This window comes from Fulmarus glacialis, unplaced genomic scaffold (genome assembly GCF_000690835.1).
Source record: "Fulmarus glacialis isolate BGI_N327 unplaced genomic scaffold, ASM69083v1 scaffold4174, whole genome shotgun sequence".
Lineage (NCBI taxonomy): Eukaryota > Metazoa > Chordata > Aves > Procellariiformes > Procellariidae > Fulmarus > Fulmarus glacialis.
The window spans coordinates 1-17036 of record NW_009207264.1 but is presented as its reverse complement, the minus strand read 5'-3'; the positions used below and the strand labels follow the sequence as shown (position 1 = coordinate 17036).

Here is a 17036-nt window from a genome sequence, read left to right as displayed (position 1 = left end):
TAGTGTAGCTTTATTAATGTAGTGAAAAGTGGTTCTGTTATGAAAACATCCTAAGATAATTATCTGTTGGGACAAAAACCAAACCCTGCAGGGTACCAGCTCTGCAGTGTGAACAATCTTCTCTTTATTCAAGATATGCCTCTTTTTTTCCTACTGCCTAATCAGCTGCAAAACCTCCAAAAAGATGATGTCACCCATCTTTTGCAGGGAGGAATTCTCAAGTCAGTCTTGAGATGCTCATTCCATTCAGCTGCAAGACACTAATTTCTTGTCTCTGCATCACTTAATTAGGTGAGTAGTAAGGCACCTGCCAGTTTTAATCTTTTGCCTGTTGAAGCTAGCTAATCAGGTTAAACAAGAAGGCCACTGGATGAATAACTCTGCAGCATACACAGATAACAGACAGAGAAAGTACTTACTGTTGCCCTCTTCCGCAGAAATGCATCTGCTTCATCCACAAATAGCAAGAGGCTGTAAAAGGAAAGCACTACACAGTAATAGGAGACAGGTAAGTGAGGCTCAAATGGCTCAAGGATTCTCCTGACCCACTATCAGACACATAACTATGACCAGCTGTAAGCCCAAAGGATTACACAAGCAAATTCATTTCTTAAGGCAACATTTCTCAGCTAAGCCAAAGCAACATTTCCATTGCATACACTTGGCCCGTCCCAACAGTGAAGAAAGAGGCATTAGCTTAAGACACATTAGGCCATAAATCTGACTCCAGGCCTCTGGAATTTTGTTTCCTGCTGTTCAGCAGCAGACTGAACAGAAGCAATTCCAGGGCACGCAAGCTTAACCTCCTCCAGATTTTCAAATATAGATGAGAGTTTTCATGGTTTGGAAATGGGCTTGTATCTAGCAGTGCTACTGCCAAGCTGGAGTAGACCTTTGAAATTTAGACCTGGATCCCCAAGTATTTGTGAGAGTGCTTATTTTAGCATTCCCTCTATTTAGAGAAACGTGTACAAGACAGGTACACAAGCATACAAGAAATCTTGGTGACAATGGCACCTTCCTGCCATTTTTCTTCCTTATACCATTCTGAAAACCTGAAACCAGACTCCTCCCCTGCAACTTGTTTTGTTATTTTGTTGGGTTTTTCCTTTCCGAACCACACTAGCAATAATATAATGGTTCTACTACTTGTGGAGAAGTGAATTAATAAAGTCAATGAATAATTCACAAAAATAAATTCACTTATAACCCAAGGGCAGTGCTATTCCCAAGAGACAAAGCGTATAAAGATGTTTATCAATAACAGAACCAAGTTGCTCATAAAGCTGTCACAGCTTGTATTACCTTCTTGCCTAGCTTCAAAACCAGCTTTCTTTCAAGGGATTTCAGGGCCTATTAACATCTTCTACTCAACTCCAGTTTTTCTGAAAATATTCTCAGCTACAGTCTCTGCAGAGAAGTGTCTTCTATCACAACAGCTTTCAGCTAATAAAGGCAACACAATACTAACAGCTAACATTGTTGGATATCCAGAATAAAATCTGCTTAAATACTTGAATGTTAGTGGAGCTTAGAATATTGATGCATATGGACACGTGTAACCTTTGATCGCAACTTTCATAAAATGGCTATCTCAAGTGTATGAAGTTCAAATGCACAGAAGTTTTTATCAGGACAGAGAATAAACTCAGACCCAGGCAGTGGTATGAAAGAGAATTCTTTAGTGGAAGCACCCAGCAGTCTTCATCCAGTTGAGTATCCTCATATCTCTTCCAACTTCTTTTTCTAAGCTCACTTAAATTCTTACACCCTTCCTTCTATATCTCCTCAGGGTAGGAGAAGCATAAAGAGTTTAAATCCTTAGGACATTTAGTCTGTAAGTTTTGGGGGTTTTTTGAAGGGGAGATAGAAACATTTAGATGATAAATGCAGCAAGGATTAAAACAGACACTGCAAGATACTGTCCATCGAAAGCAATCAGAGAACATGTAAATCACTGGTTAGCCACATTTACAGAAGACCTGCAATCAAAACAGCATGAAAAAACCAAACTGACACCCACTACAAGTTCCCTGTTGAATTTTAATATCCTAGCTGGACAAGCAACTTCTTAGCTACCTCTGGACTGCAAAAATCCATTTATGCTAGTATGAACAAATTAACTACATACTCTTACAAAAGAGTCAGGAGTCAAGATTTAGCCTTAACATGAATGCTTTTCTGCAGGTAAAGGTTTGCTTTTAAAGGTGACTGAAAAAGCACAGCAGCTTGTGACTTTTACACCTATCTAGCATCAATGCCTTTAGCATCTGACTCCCCCTTATCCTCTTTTATTTCTTAAAATGTGCTACTTCTGCTTGAGACTCAAAAGTAAACAAGAAGCCAGATCCAAACACTATCAGAGTCTAAAATCTGAGCAACTGCAACAGGGAACATAATATCCAGAACATGTAAACACCTGGTTACACCTCCATTTGTGCTAAGTCTTCTAACTACTGTCAGAAAACTAATCACTCTGAAAGATGTGTGTCCCAGCCTTCAAGTGGGCAATATCTCTCCACCTGCCTGGTGAGATCAGCAGAGAGTCAAGCTATGACTGATCTGGAAAATCCGAAGTAAATAAGAAGGGAGGGAGCAGAAGAGCAAAAGCATTCAGCCTTTTAAATATCAGTAAGCAGCAAGAATTCACCCATTCTAGGAAAACTTTAGATGTTATGCCTGGTCAGTGTTACCTCATCTGTGCAAGCGTATCATTCAATAACAAACAGAGATTAGGGGTCTGAACTACATCGCTGCAGTGAGTTCCTCTGAGCAAGAAACCAAGTTCAGAATTCAGAGGAACCTCTACTTACCCTCTCCTACTGGTGTTTGCCCAGTCAAAGAGTTTATGCATGGCAGTAACTCCTTCCCGCCCCATAGGGGCAACATCGCCACCTGTCATGATGGCATAGTCCATGCCTGAGTGCACAGCTAATTTCTGGAAAGAAACAAAAACAGTGAGCTAAGCACCCTCTTTCACTGCAAGTCAATGGAAGATGAGGGGGGAAATAGAAGTACTTTAGTCCTATCAGCATGCTTATTTGCAGAGGGTAAGTATGCTCTTAGAGAACAGAATACTTCTTTAGTCACTTAGGGGAAGCTTTTAGTATCGCTCTGAATGGGAATGAAAGATGGAAGATTAGTCTTATGGCAATGCACGAAAATTTAATGCTAGAAGGTACCGCTGAGAGTGTTTAGACCTCCATCTTTAACTTGTGTATTGTTTATTTCTTCCACTGTTTTCTTCATGGTCTAGTTTACAACTTCCTTCCTCTGTGCAGCAGAACAGAATTCTATTCCCTACTAGATGCTTAACTAATACAACTCAAATAAAATTTTATTAGTTTAAAAAAATTTAAAACCCTGGAATTAAATGGTCAGTGAACCCAATGAGTATTCAGGCAAAATAACAGAATTTTCCCTTCGTGTTTTAAAGCCTGCCACAACTCATTGGTCTGGTGGCTACTAAGTGAAGCATTTTGATGAAGCTCCTGGGGCATGCTGGAAATATTTCCCTTAAGCCTGCAGGTAAAAAAAAAAACAAAACCTCTATGATTTTTTGCTAGGACAGAAAATGCAAGACTATCCATAAAGCAAGTTTGACAGGATGTAGCCAACATTAACCAAGCACATCAGAAGAGCCTATGGCTTGCACTGACCAAAGTTTGCTTAGGCTGTCATGTCACTGCAGGGTAGAATTACAGCCTTGGTGAAGCTTCCCTCTACTTCAGCCCAAACAGGTCTACCAAGAGCTATGTAACATCACAATTAAGCTCCCAGCTTAAACCTGCTCTCCATCTGCAACATCTCAGTGGTGAATTAGCCTGCATCTGAAAGAACAGACTTCACTAGGATTTGAAGCCAATAAATGGGAAGATCGATCTCTCTCCTCCATTTCAGAAAGCAGTTCACAAAGCAGCCACCAGTTGAGCCCTGCCATGGTGACAGACAGTAGGCTGAGTTAACACACCGTTAGCTGACCCAGACCTGGCTATCCAGTTCTGCTGAGTAAAGGAAAGTCACCTGAAGGTTAAAATGAGCAAGTCAACCCAAGTAGATCAGCAACAGCCCCAGCAAAACACGCTTAGCTGAATTCAACCAATTATCTGCTGTGCAGCAGGAGGCTGCAAAAAAGCTTTGCTCTGCCCGTTAAAACCACCCAGTTCCTGCTACTAATGTTTAGTGGTTTGTATCAGTCCAATAAAGCTGGAAGCTTTGACAGTTGCATCCAAGTGTGTTTACATCCGTCTCAAGAATCCTGTCATACAGCATTACTACTTACCACCACAGACCCATATTATGTCTTTGCCCTGCAGGAGTCAGAGAAGGCCACCACACTAGGACATGTTGCCTTTTTGGAACAGCAATAATAGCAATCTGTATTGTCACTGACACTTTGCACCCAAGTGCAAAACTCGCAGCTCAGAAAACAGTCAGCTCCCCAGGGCAGTATTCTCTCCTCTCTAGAGCATACAGGTCTGATGTGCTCAGCCCTTTCCTAACCCTTACATCCATCTTCCTTCTGACCCATTCCAATCATTTACAGCTACCACCACATCCCCTTGGAGTTCCTATGCTATTGGGAAAAAGTGTTAAGAGATAACTTCTGGACTGTTTAATAAACTACTTCTCCTTCCTCCACTGCAATCATTTCTCTCGGCTTTTACACTTCTCCCTTCTTTTCCTTATGCTGCTGTTGCCATTTCCTAGACCTGTCCTTCTTCTACTGGCTTTAGAAATCCAAACTAGGTGGCATACTGTCAGAGCAGGCAGCAAAAAACTATTGGGATATGGGTTTAATGTATTGATAGAGAAAAAAAAATTCAACTTGCATCAGCACGTCAAATCTGCCACTGTTAAACAAGTATATGAAACCTCAGATCTAGTGGACAAGCACTGAAGAACAAGTCAAAAATCAAATCCTGACTCAAATTCATGCAAAAACCATCCTAGTAGTGCATATGCACAGTGAAGCCATAGCTATCTGTTCTCTGCTCTGGGATTAGTAAGCGACAGCAGGAAAGACCCTATTTAGACATGTGCATAGAATTAACAGAGGTGAAAATGAGACAGCAGGCTGGTGTTGCGATTTCACAAGTCATAGTTGCCAAGTGCCTTTTCCAGATGGAAGGGCTCTTCTGCCTACGCTTAGCGCTAGAACCCAAGTGACTGTACTAATTTAGAGTTGAAGCAGACTGGATGCCCTTTCCTCCCTTCCCAACAGAGACACAAGAACACAATGTTTATGCAATACTACAGCAACAGACTTCAGACTAGGGAGGGTGCTTAGACCCTCAAGTTTTCAGAGCACCCTGCAACATGCAGGTTGTCAGAATCTTGGCAGGGTTTTACCTTGGCAAAGAGCGTCTTTCCAGTGCCGGGGGGACCATACATAAGAATATTCCTGTACAGGCTTTTGTTCCTTTTTGTATTTCTAGTTGCTATGGCAATGTCTCTCACACGTGCTTCTAACTGTGGCTGCAAGAAAAGGGTTAAACTTAAGGAACAGAAAGTACTAAGAGACCTGCATCTATCAGCTTCACAGATCAGTACCAGCAAGAAGTAGGCAGCACTCCTACAGACTCAAGCTTTTAAGCCTTAACTTCAGCTGCTTATTACTTCAGACCAGGGTCACTTCCCCTTCTATGTCAGGATTTACTCAACTTAAAGTTCTGTCCACTTGGCTTCAATTCTTTTATAAAAAAAAAGCAGCAGTGCAGGAAGCAGTGCAGTAACTACTATAAGAACTGGTAACACCTAAACATTCACTTCCTATTGGATGCCCTGTGAGGGATATGTCAAAACATAAGCAACTCTTTGCAGTACTAATTCTTTCATATAAATCATAAACATTTATGTTCATACTTATTACTGCATTTGTAGAGATACTAGGAGAAAGCTATTCCTGCAGGAGCATTTTCTCTTAGCAGCTTCAAGAAGCACTTAAATTTGCCTGATATCCAGGAATCAAATTCAGAAGCAAATACACAGAAGCAGCAAGTTAAGAACCATTCACAAGATGGGCAAATGCATATGCTTCTTCGGCATTTTGGCCTACAAGCAGATCTAGGTTCAGTAATCCTTAACAGATTAGATGAGACAAGTGGAACTCTGTACATTAACATGCTGACTACAGAGAAAAACCGCAGCAGGACAAGGACTGAACTAAGACTTCCAACTGCTTTGCACAGAGGAAAAAAGGTTAACAGAGTACTTAATGCATGTCACACTGAACACAGGAGCTTATTTACGGTCTCAGTGCCCCAAGGGTGCTATGTCTCCACAATTACTGGAATTACAGCTTTTGAAGTGAGTGTAAGGAAACAGCCATTCTTACTGAGATTCCAAAGTCATCCTTCACAGACCAAGATAGCAAAATAGAGTACTCACACTGAGAACAACTCCTTCAAGGGCATCCTGAGCCTTGCTGGTAAGACGCTTACCAACCTAGAGAGGAAAAATTACATTACCGACATGTAGAAATCAACCACAGTTTTGACAACTCACCTGGACAAAAAGGTCATGTGAAATGACAATGAGCTCAGCCCACCTATGCTATCTCTAATAGTACGTTTATTCAAAGACCCATCGACAGCTCCCTACCTGACACAAAGAGCTGCAAAAGGAGTTTTGCATCCTCATGGCTGAGCGCAACACAAAAACAAAGCTAAACTTTACCTTGACTGGATGCTTCAGTGCCTCCAGCACAGTAATGCGCGAGGTTTCTCTCACCAGGGAAGGTTTCCCCAAACGTGCTTCTATGTATCGCCCTGCTACTGCCGTGGCATTCTTGGCAGAGTAAACACCCACTGCCAGCAGGGTTAGGCCTGCCACCTGCAAAGAAAAGGGGGAAGGATTAGGAAAAACACTTGGCAAGGCAACGCTATTGTGTGTAGCACGCCCTGTGGTGGGGAATTAAGATTCAGGACAATGCTGACCAATAAGGGTTTATTTTTGGTAAGAAGTTTTATCCCTGTTCAGATAGTCAAGGTCTCACACTCCCTATTCACAGGGCATTTAATACTCTTGCATCTTGCAGCGTGAAAGGCAGAGGAAGCACAAGTAGTGCATATAGTCATGCATTCAGAAGTATGTACTCCCTGCTCAAAACGCGTGTGGCTTTTCAGACTTCTAACTAAGTAGAGTATGTATAAAGACAAATAGCCATTAGGCTTTGCTACAAACCAAAGGTATAAGCCTCCTATGAGAAAACAATATCTCCATAATGCTGAAGCTTTAGCTTCCAGTGTTATGAACAAAAGCACGTTGGTAAAGTTGGTGTGGTTTGGTTTTTTTTTTCCCAGGTATTCCGTGCAGGCAGTTAAGAATAAGCCCACATCAACCAGATGATATCTGCCAGACCACCCCTCATCATACAAGAAAGCATATGCCGAATCAAAGATGCCAAGACAAACATATGAATTGTGGCTGCCACCAAGGCAGTACACACTAGGGAACAAAAAGGACTAGCCAGGGTACGCCTGCTAAAGGTGAACAGTCATGCCAGACCCAACACAACAGGAAAACAGGTACTCAGAAGGAGCTTCAAAGCCAAAACCACAATGGGAATTACCATCACTGCATTAGAGACTGTTCTTTCAGAAACCCCAGAACACGAGACATTCCCATCAATTTGCCAGTGAAGCAGAAAGACTCCAGACTTCTCTGTGGTTTATGGTTGCTGCTCGGTTTAGCACTATGTTGGCTCATACTAAACCAAGAGCCCTGCAGGCAGCTTTTTCCACCATAGCTAGCTGTCAGAATAGACAAGGAGCTGTGCTGACAATGCTAAAGATACTCCAGGAGGTTGCCGAGAATAACATTTCAGGACAGGATTTGAAAGCAAGACTTTACAGAAATCTTTAGCATGTATAGGATTGTCTCCTTAATTCTCAGAGACTGATAGCACTGATAACTTTCATAAAACTTTTATAAGACTTAAGGTGCAGAAACGTAAGCCTCCAGTTCCATCTGTTTGTACACATGCAAGCGAGTCTGTTGATTCACCAAAAGTCCTACTCACCTGAAAATACAAGGGAACAAGGGGCATTACTTTTAAACTGAGAGGTGTTTGGGAAGAGGCCAACAAGTGTTGGCCACCAATTGTTCCACACAGTCCTCAGTGCAAGTAATTAGCTGTGTTCAGCTTACAGCTAGATGCCAACAATTCATACAAGAGCAAGCGCAGATAGACAAAAGAGCAAGCTGCAGCAATAGCTTTTAAAGTAAGCAGACTTTTACTACAAGTACAGAACAAGGTCAAAAGCCTCAAGGACAACAGGATGGCATTGTTCAACATACTGTTCAGTTCCTGCTTCAATGTGTGACACCACCTTTACTTTGGATGGAAACATGAATGGTTCGGAACTGCAAGTTCCAAGATGCAAAGAGTAAGACAACCACCACACCTGATTCATCTCAGTTTACAGGGACTTTAGAACACAAAAGAGACCACTTTTTTAGCAGCCTCCCTCTAAAAACAAACGACCGTGACAAATAATCTCATGCACTCTTACACCATCTGCTGTGGCAACATCCAGTGCTAAGCAAAGTCACAGGTTGATACATCAGGTCCATCCAGGCAGAGATAAGTATTTCAGACTGTTGGACTTCACTGATGTTCACGTTACAAGATACAGAGAAATACAGCTTTAAGACTGACAGCTATGTATCAAAACAGGAAAATTATTCAACTCTCACATTCACAGAACCCCTCAATTACTATGCCAACTCCACAAATCAGTCTGATTACAGTGCCTATCTGTTTTTCATGAAGTACCTAGCAAAGGAATGAATCTCTGTCTGATAAGCGAAGTGAATTCCACTAAAAAACCAAACAAACCCAAAAAGCTTTGAGGAAAACCATTGGGGTTTTGCTTGGATGGGAAGAGGTACAAAAAGAGCAGTAGGCAGGAAGAGCTGAAAATCCAGGGCTAATTTAGAGGAACCCTAAAATAACTGGCTAATTCTTACCTTACAGTCATTTTTCAAAGCAACAGAAAATATGAGTTCCAGCTGTGTTATCTCCTTTCCAAAATATACTTACTTTATTTTTTTTTTTTTAGCTAAATGTCCCAAATTCACAAGACAAGAGCTTGTCAGAAGCAAAAATGACCATAATGCAGGAAACTGGTATCTGGGTCAAGAGAATATGCAGCTAAAAGCACCAAGCACTAACCTGCAAAAGGCTTTGAATACTGCAGGCATTCCAGGTACAGCCTACAGATTACAAAAGGATCCACTAAAAGCATGTCTTGTTCTCCCCAGTGCACTCAGGCAAAGTGTCTTTTGTATCAGCCTGCGTGTATAAAACCAGAGGGTGGAGCAGATGGTGGTGACTGACTTAAAGCAAAATGCCCATTTTAACAAGCCACACTACTAAAAATACATTTTCACTGTAAAGTTTTGTTTTAAGCAGTACACTGAGAAACAACTTTATGTCCGTAAGAAGCCACTGCCACGCTCTTTTGTCCAGTGAAAAGATGTTGGTCCAGTTTTTAATCAACTTATTTAGCACACATAACATTTCTCCAAGTGTTCGCTAGGCTACATCAAAATTAGATATAAAGTTGTGACATAAGCAACAAAGTGAGTTTTAGATCATGTCCTGCAAGGTCTTGAAGTTCCAGAGACTAGGAGTGCTCCTTTATAGATGAAAATGGTACCCTCAGACTCCCTGATCAGAGAGAGCTGACAGTCTGCTATCCACCTGGGATGAGAGTAGCAGGCAAGTTCTTGGCAGCTATCTTGGTGGGAAGAAACTGCAGCTCGGGGACAGAATGCATGCAAAAGGGGAATACTGAAGAATTTCTCTCTGTGGCCTTAAAATCATGTACCTTAATATTATAATTCAAAACCAAAACAAAACAAACTTTCATGATGCATCTCTTACTATTTTCTGGGGGAGTGTTGTCAGAAATTTTTTACTGCAAGGGGTACACGATCAAAAAAATTTTTGAGACCACTGGTTTAGAGGGAACAAACCACTTTTGTGTCCACCAGATCAACTATTACACATCTCCAATATACTTTCCGTAATATTCCTAAAAAGACAGTTTAAATGCAAACATACAAAAGACACCGGGGTTGGGAGGAAACAGGGATTAGATCCCTGTCCCCAAAAACCACCACTGACAAAGAAGTCCTGTAACAGCAGCGTTAAACATTTCATAATGCTCTGTTCACCTGCATCATGAAAGTACAATAAACATCAATCATTAAAAAGCTGAATGAAAACTTGTCAGCTTAGAGCCTAGTCAATCACAAAAATTGTATTCAAGATCTCAAAGAAAAAAACCTGCAGTTATCTCTAACTGGCTATTAGACAAAACCCCTACTCCCCTATATACATAAGAGACAGCAAATTCTAGAACAATCTGTGGAAAAAAAAAAAAAAACAATCTGTGAAAAAGACCCATCTACTTTTTCCAGAGAATTTGCATCTATTACTTGTAATAGCTGGCAAACTTTCAGGAAACATGTTTGTAACAGTGATGTTGCCTCCAAAGCCAAGACAGTTATATGCTGTCGATCAATCAAACCCAGAACTTTTGTGACCAATGAGAAACAAATTATCTATACAAAGAAGACGAGAATTAGTTTGAACAAAAATCTGAAGCACAGTATCTCCTTAAACAAGGACTGCAGAGAGCTCTAAGTGAGCAGCAAATTCCCGCCATGGTTTACAGTTCATAAGCATATCAGAGCAAGGACTTAGTTTAACACGCATTTACAGACAGACTTTTCTGGAAGTTATCGATACAAGTTACAATCTTACCGTGGCTGTAACTTTATCCCAGTCTGTTACAAAAGCACGGAATCCTTCCCCGAAGAGCATCCCAGCTGTCCTATGGCAAGCAAACAGCAAGGCAAGCAGGAGAAGAGAAAGGGATTTCAATGACTGAATTGAAACAATTTACAAGACCACCTTATACTCTATAATGATCTTCTTCAGAACCAGTCAAAACTAATTGAGGGCTCAGCTGGGAACCGAAACATGAAAAAGCATGGCAAATACATTTATAATCATCTGATGTCTACACCTGATCTGGGATTAAATCCAGAAAAGCATCTGGCATTAAGATGGTATCAATTTCTTTAATACATTATTAGTGCTGAACTGGAATAAAAGGTATTTAATTCTAAAGCTTTTTTAATTCAAAATCTCAAAGGACCTAAAATTAACAAATTACAATTCTAAATGCCGACCCCTTCGGAGATAGACTGCTTTATACCTTTACGGCATACGTTCAGAAACTAAAAGAACTCAGAGTTTTCAGAGTAACTGAGTCTCAATCTTAGCGAATAAGGCTTGAAGTAATCTGTTAGAAAAATTGTATAAAACACACAACTCTAAATAGTCTCTTTGGTTCACATTCAATAACAATGTAGCAAGACAAGTGAAAGAGAAGATTCTCTTTAATTCCTATTGTTCAGGGTACAAGAGTGTACAAACTAACTTTTGATATTCCTCAGAGCTTAGAGGAACAAACAGCAAAGTTTCCTACATGATGGGAGAAATCTGCAAAAGAGCAGGGCAACCCATGTCCTTCTCCTGGCTTGCACGTACTTGAGGGACTCTAACACTGTTTGGCGATGTTCAGCAGCTTTTAAGCGGATCTGCTCCCGAATGATGTCGGCATTCTCCCGCTCAGCCTTGGCACGGGCTCTTGCCTCTGCCTCGACACGCAGCATTTCATTCTTATGTCGCAGCTCCATCTCTCGCTCTACAGTAGCTTAAAAAAACAAAAAGGAGAGAAGAGGACAATCTTTTGGGCTGGCTTAATCCCAGGTAGCAGGCAGGTGTAAGAGGTGCGCTGCTTCATCCTGGCTTCACAACAGCTGTGTGTGGTCCCATAGCAGCAGACTTCAAGATCTTAATTCCCTCCCACCCTCCCTCAAAAGGCAACCAACCAGTACAGTATTACAGACGACAGACAAGGAATTTTCCCTCCATGTGCAGAGGGATCACACACCAAATAGGTGGTCTTCTCCAGATGGCACACTGCAAGACAATAATCATGCTTCAGTTCTGGAAGTTCATTACCAGAAAAATTGCTCAGGGCAAACTTTAGTCAGAGATGAGCTAGACAAAAAGGGATAAAGCAACAGAGAGGGAAAAACCACAGCGCTAGGCACTGCTGCTGCTCATCAACAACATTTCAGAGAGGAAGGGTGACATGCTATAGACAATGAAGGGCAAGTGTAATATACACTGCTTGTAAGGAAGCGAAGCAAACCAGAGTTGTCGGTAAAATGCTGTCCCAAACAGGATTTTGGAAGCTCTGTAACTTCAGACACACAGAATTGCGACAGACACATTGATGTGAATGGAGAATGAATGAGAAACCTAAGAACAACCCAGAAGACGAAATGAGGACTTCAAAGCCAGCACCCTCTATCTTCAGCATCACTGCAAGAAATCCTGACTGGACCACCCAGCTACTCGATATCTGAATGCTGGACAGGCTACCTTGACATTCATACCTTGGTGCCTATGAGTAGGTGGATACTACAAGAGTAAAATCACCTTCTCCTACAGGGTTTCGCCATTGAGCTTGTTATATGGTTGCTGCAATACTTCCCTCGAAGATACCGACCAACACTGAGAGTACACTAGATGGCAGCAAGGAGCAGACAACATAGCAGTCCACGTCCGTGTACGGAGCAAACCAGCCTTCCCATCCCGTTTGGTCACACACAAATTGCCTTACATCTCTAAGACTTGTGCCCTAGTGGAGTCCCACTGGAGTTCTGCAAACCCGGTGATTCTGGCAATTCCACAACAACGAAAAGAAACAAAGCAAGTTTCAGACTAAAACTTCATTACTCAGCTTTTATGTTCTACAAGAAACAATGAACGGAGACTAGGTGACACAGATTCAACCGTTCCTCCTAGGAGCTATTTTGTTTCTCCTCCCTCCTCAAAACCTCAATTTTAGATTGTCCCCATGTAAAATTAGAATTTCAGTTGCTATACCAGGAGATGCTGACAGTTCATTGGGAAATCCACAGGGCAGACATTTAGAGTGCAGCCACTTCTAAAACTAATCTTGGAAGCAATTGGTAGTTTTAGTACTACTGGGATTTACCCGTTACTTGCCAATACGACATTAACACATGACCCTAATGAAGCATCAACTAATATGGACAAGGAGTCAAAGATCAGTACAGAGAACTCATCTGCCCACCCGCTCTGTCACTAGCTAAAGAAAAATCACTAGCTTACCACGCCTCATGGCTTCCTGCTTCTGTACAGATTCCTCCTGCTTCCTCAGATTCTCTTCATTAGCAAGTTGCTACAGGCAGAGATGACAGCAGAAGATGTGTTAAAGTTGCAAGAATTCGGTCAAGTATTTGTGTAAGCTTAAGTACTACAAATGTTTTCAAGAAGCTAGTGCTCAGTTGAAGTGCATTCTTCCTCTCCCCATCTCCCAGATTCATACTCTCAATCCCACGCTCCTAGCCACTTTGTCCTAATTCCTGACCTTTTTGATTTGCCTGGCCAGCACTGTTGATGCCAAGCAAATAGTACAGATGAAAGCAACTGTGCCTAGCATCAGCCATCTGGCCAGCACGATAGGGCACACTTCCAGATCACCGCTTTGACTTAAGAAAGCGTGCTGGTTTTGGCTGGGGTAGAGTCAATTTTCTTCACAGCAGCTAGCATGGGGCTGTGTTTTGCATTTGTGCTGGAAACAGTGTTGGTAACACATGCATGTTTCGTTAGTGCTGAGCAGTGCTTACACAGCGTCAAGGCCTTTTCTGCTCCTCACCCCACCAGCGAGGAGGCTGGGGGTGCACAAGAAGCTGGGAGGGGACACAGCCGGGACAGCTGACCCCAACTGACCGAAGGGATATTCCATACCATATGACGTCATGCTCAGCATATAAAGCTGGGGGCAGGGGGGACGTTCGGAGTGATGGCGTTTGTCTTCCCAAGTAACAGTTACGCGTGATGGAGCCCTGCTTTCCTGGAGATGGCTGAACACCTGCCTGCCGGTGGGAAGTGGTGAATGAATTCCTTGTTTTATTTTGCTTGTGTGCGCAGCTTTTGCTTTACCTGTTAAACTGTCTTTATCTCAACCCACGAGTTTTCTCACTTTTACTCTTCTGATTCTCTCCCCCATCCCGTTGTGGGGGGCGTGAGAGAGCAGCTGTGTGGGGCCGAGCTGCTGGCTGGGGTTAAACCACAACAGAAAGCTACTATACAGCTCCCAGTGGGTTAGAGAAGGAAGGTGTCATACCTGCTGTCGCATCTGTTCATCATAGCGCTGCCTTGCCAATTTGTCCTGGTATTGGGCTCGCTTCAAAAAAAAAAAAAAAAAAAAAAAAACACAAGAAAAAAAAAAAAAAAAAAAAAGAGGAGTATTCAGAATACAAAGATTAGGTATTTAAGAGAGAACCTAGTCCTGAGGGCAATGAGGTTTGGGACATGCAGGGGGGGGGGAAAACAAAAAACCGCACACAAAGCAAAAAATAATCCCAGGTTTGAATATGAACACGGCAAGGTTTGGGGCAAAACATCCTCAGCCAGCACCAAGAACCCCTCTATGCAGAGAAATCTATATAGTCTGACTTCCTTTTAAGGTATCACAGATATAAAAACAAAGAACAAGTGTTCCTTGGCCCAGAAAAGAAGACTTACTTTACTGGGAAAAACATGTTTTTCATGTTCTAAAACACATTACCTGGATTGGCGATTGCAAGCAATAGAACTGTCAAGATATGCTGCCTGTCAGATGAGCTCTGTTTCTGATTGATTTTCTTGTTCCGCATTAATTTCTCTCATCGATTTTCCACTGCAACTGGCAAATAAACCCATGTCATCTACACTCAACTGAAAGTGGTCTGAGGGCCCATATCCATCAGCAAGGAGGACTCTGTACAAGGGATGATATTATTCTCTATTCCAAATACACAGCAGAACAGCTTTCAGGTTATCTCCTCAACAACTGTAAAGCATGGCACTTCAGAAGTAAATCACGATCAAGTTTGCTTTGACTTCAAATGATGCCCTGTGAACTGTGAGAGTTCAAGAGCTAACTCATGAACCGAGCAAATGACTGTGAAGCCTGCTTCCTGAGCCAGCCCCGTTCAAAGTCCAAACTCTGATGGGGTAAAAAGCAATATGTGCCAAATAAGCAATTTTAGCTATCTTCCCAAGCTAGATAATCAATTAGAATTAATCAATCCCCTAATTTCCTGTGCTCTCAAAGTAAAAAGTCACCATATGTGAGCTATTAGGATAAAAGCTAGCTTACATTTCCCTGATTTCATTATTATTGCCACTTCAGTAACTCATGCTAAAACATACCAGAAAGCACTAACATTGCTCACAACACAGCCTCTGGTAACTGTCAGATTTGCATCACTTCTCCTGTTAAGGTATTTTTTCCTGTCTAAAAGATCAAACTTGGAAGAAATAGGTTGCAGGCTACTTAAGACTGAAATCCAAATAACTTAAGAGCCATTTCATTGTCCAGGCTAACACATATACTTGATAAGCCAGCAGTCTTCAACCTTTTAAGGCCATCAGCTGTTAGACACAAACAAGTGTATCTCAGCACGTTCAACAGCACTTCCCTGAAAGTTCCTTTAGGAAAACTTCAAAGAGCACACAATAAGAGTAACTGCTACTGCCGGTTCCTTTGGATGTTCAAGAATCTCATAACAAAAGTTTAAGACAACAAAGCTGCATATAACTACAAATCAAGCTCAACTTTACAAAGCCAGGGTAGAAGATGGGCTCAGTCTGTGAACTGCCTCACATCTATGGCTGCCCGCGATCCCCTTTCCCCCGCCCACCAAAAGGGGCAATTAATGCATTGTTGCCTTTTCCATAAAGGAGGACAGAAACAAGGTCTCCCATCATGTGGCTTCCCCCTCATTCCCTTACTGCTTGATGCTGTTTTGTTTCTTCACTGAGTGTTTTTCGTCTCTCTTCTGCTTGTACCCGTATCTGCTCATTCTTCAGTTGTTCTATGGCAGCTTCATACTCCTAGTAAGATAAAGAGATCACAAATGAGCTCAATACATCATCCTACAGAGAAATGCTAGTGACAATTATATTCCAAGAAATCCATCTGTAATCGGAGTGATACCCTGCAAAGCTGACCAGTGACACAAGAAAGGCAAAATATGATCATAAAATATGATTGTAAGAAATCTCATAATTAGCCATTTCAGGATTAAATACATTTTATTTAAAAAAAAACCAAAACCCAACACTCAAACAATCCCCAAATTCCTTTATAAAAGAAACAGAAGTCTGTCCTCCACCCAACTACTTTGAAGCTCCCTGAAGAAAATCCTTGTCATTCCCCAAAAACAGTAGTGATATTCTAGGAGTTACAAAACCAGTTGGGACACACAAGCGGTAAACAAAGCCATAAAATATGTCCGAGAATAGGCCAAATCAGCTTGCACTTCACCTTCCAGAATTATCATTATTTTTTTTTTAAAAGAGGCAAATAACTATTATTTGCTGAAGCTGAACAGCAACAAGAAAAACTTAACACCCTCTGCAGATTGCTAGAAAATGGGACTTTGACTTATGCCCCCCCCAAACCTAGCAGTTATCTGAGGTGGGCTGGCTGTACAGCAAATGATGACTTCCAACATACCTTAAGTTTTGTTTGCTGTTCCAGCTGCAAGGTCTGCTCTTGCATGTGGGCAAGACTAAGAGCATCTTTCGCATGGCCTGAAAGTGACAGCGGGAAGAGGTTACCGACAGTACAAAGGTCTTTTCTCAAGTAAGGAGACGCTCAGTCTGTTCAACCCAACCTGGCGCTAGCTGGGACTGTCCAGTGCGCAGCTCCGAACCATCCGTTCAACCCTCCCTGCCGACAGCTGCTCAGCCATCTCAGCACACCCCTGATCTGAAGTCGACAGGTCTACCCTGCTGGGAAGGTGCTCCAGTACCTTCCTCCCCCTTCACAAGCCCTGGAGGAGGCGCTCCGAGGAAGCCAGATACCCCGAGGGCCGACCTCGGGGCCGTATAGGCCGGCCTCGGGGCCCCACAGGCCGCCGGGCCC

The 17036-nt window shown here is 42.2% G+C and overlaps 1 protein-coding gene across 2 annotated transcripts in view; it reads right to left on the bottom strand.

The window, feature by feature from the left end:
• ATAD3A (ATPase family, AAA domain containing 3A) overlaps window positions 1-16696 on the bottom strand; it is a 29189-nt gene extending 12493 nt beyond the window's left edge. Inside the window, exons 1-11 of one of the 2 annotated variants that reach the window (XM_009576007.1) lie at window positions 16626-16696; window positions 15899-16000; window positions 14247-14306; window positions 13229-13298; window positions 11570-11735; window positions 10778-10847; window positions 6679-6834; window positions 6391-6447; window positions 5353-5478; window positions 2814-2938; window positions 420-471 (exon numbers count right to left, since the gene is read on the bottom strand). In XM_009576007.1, the coding sequence (XP_009574302.1) occupies window positions 420-471; window positions 2814-2938; window positions 5353-5478; window positions 6391-6447; window positions 6679-6834; window positions 10778-10847; window positions 11570-11735; window positions 13229-13298; window positions 14247-14306; window positions 15899-16000; window positions 16626-16670 (1029 nt within the window). In that variant the 5' untranslated portion in view covers window positions 16671-16696. The remainder of the gene's footprint in view (window positions 1-419; window positions 472-2813; window positions 2939-5352; window positions 5479-6390; window positions 6448-6678; window positions 6835-10777; window positions 10848-11569; window positions 11736-13228; window positions 13299-14246; window positions 14307-15898; window positions 16001-16625) is intronic. The other variant, XM_009576008.1, reaches the window with a different exon arrangement.
• Window positions 16697-17036: the final 340 nt, after the last annotated feature.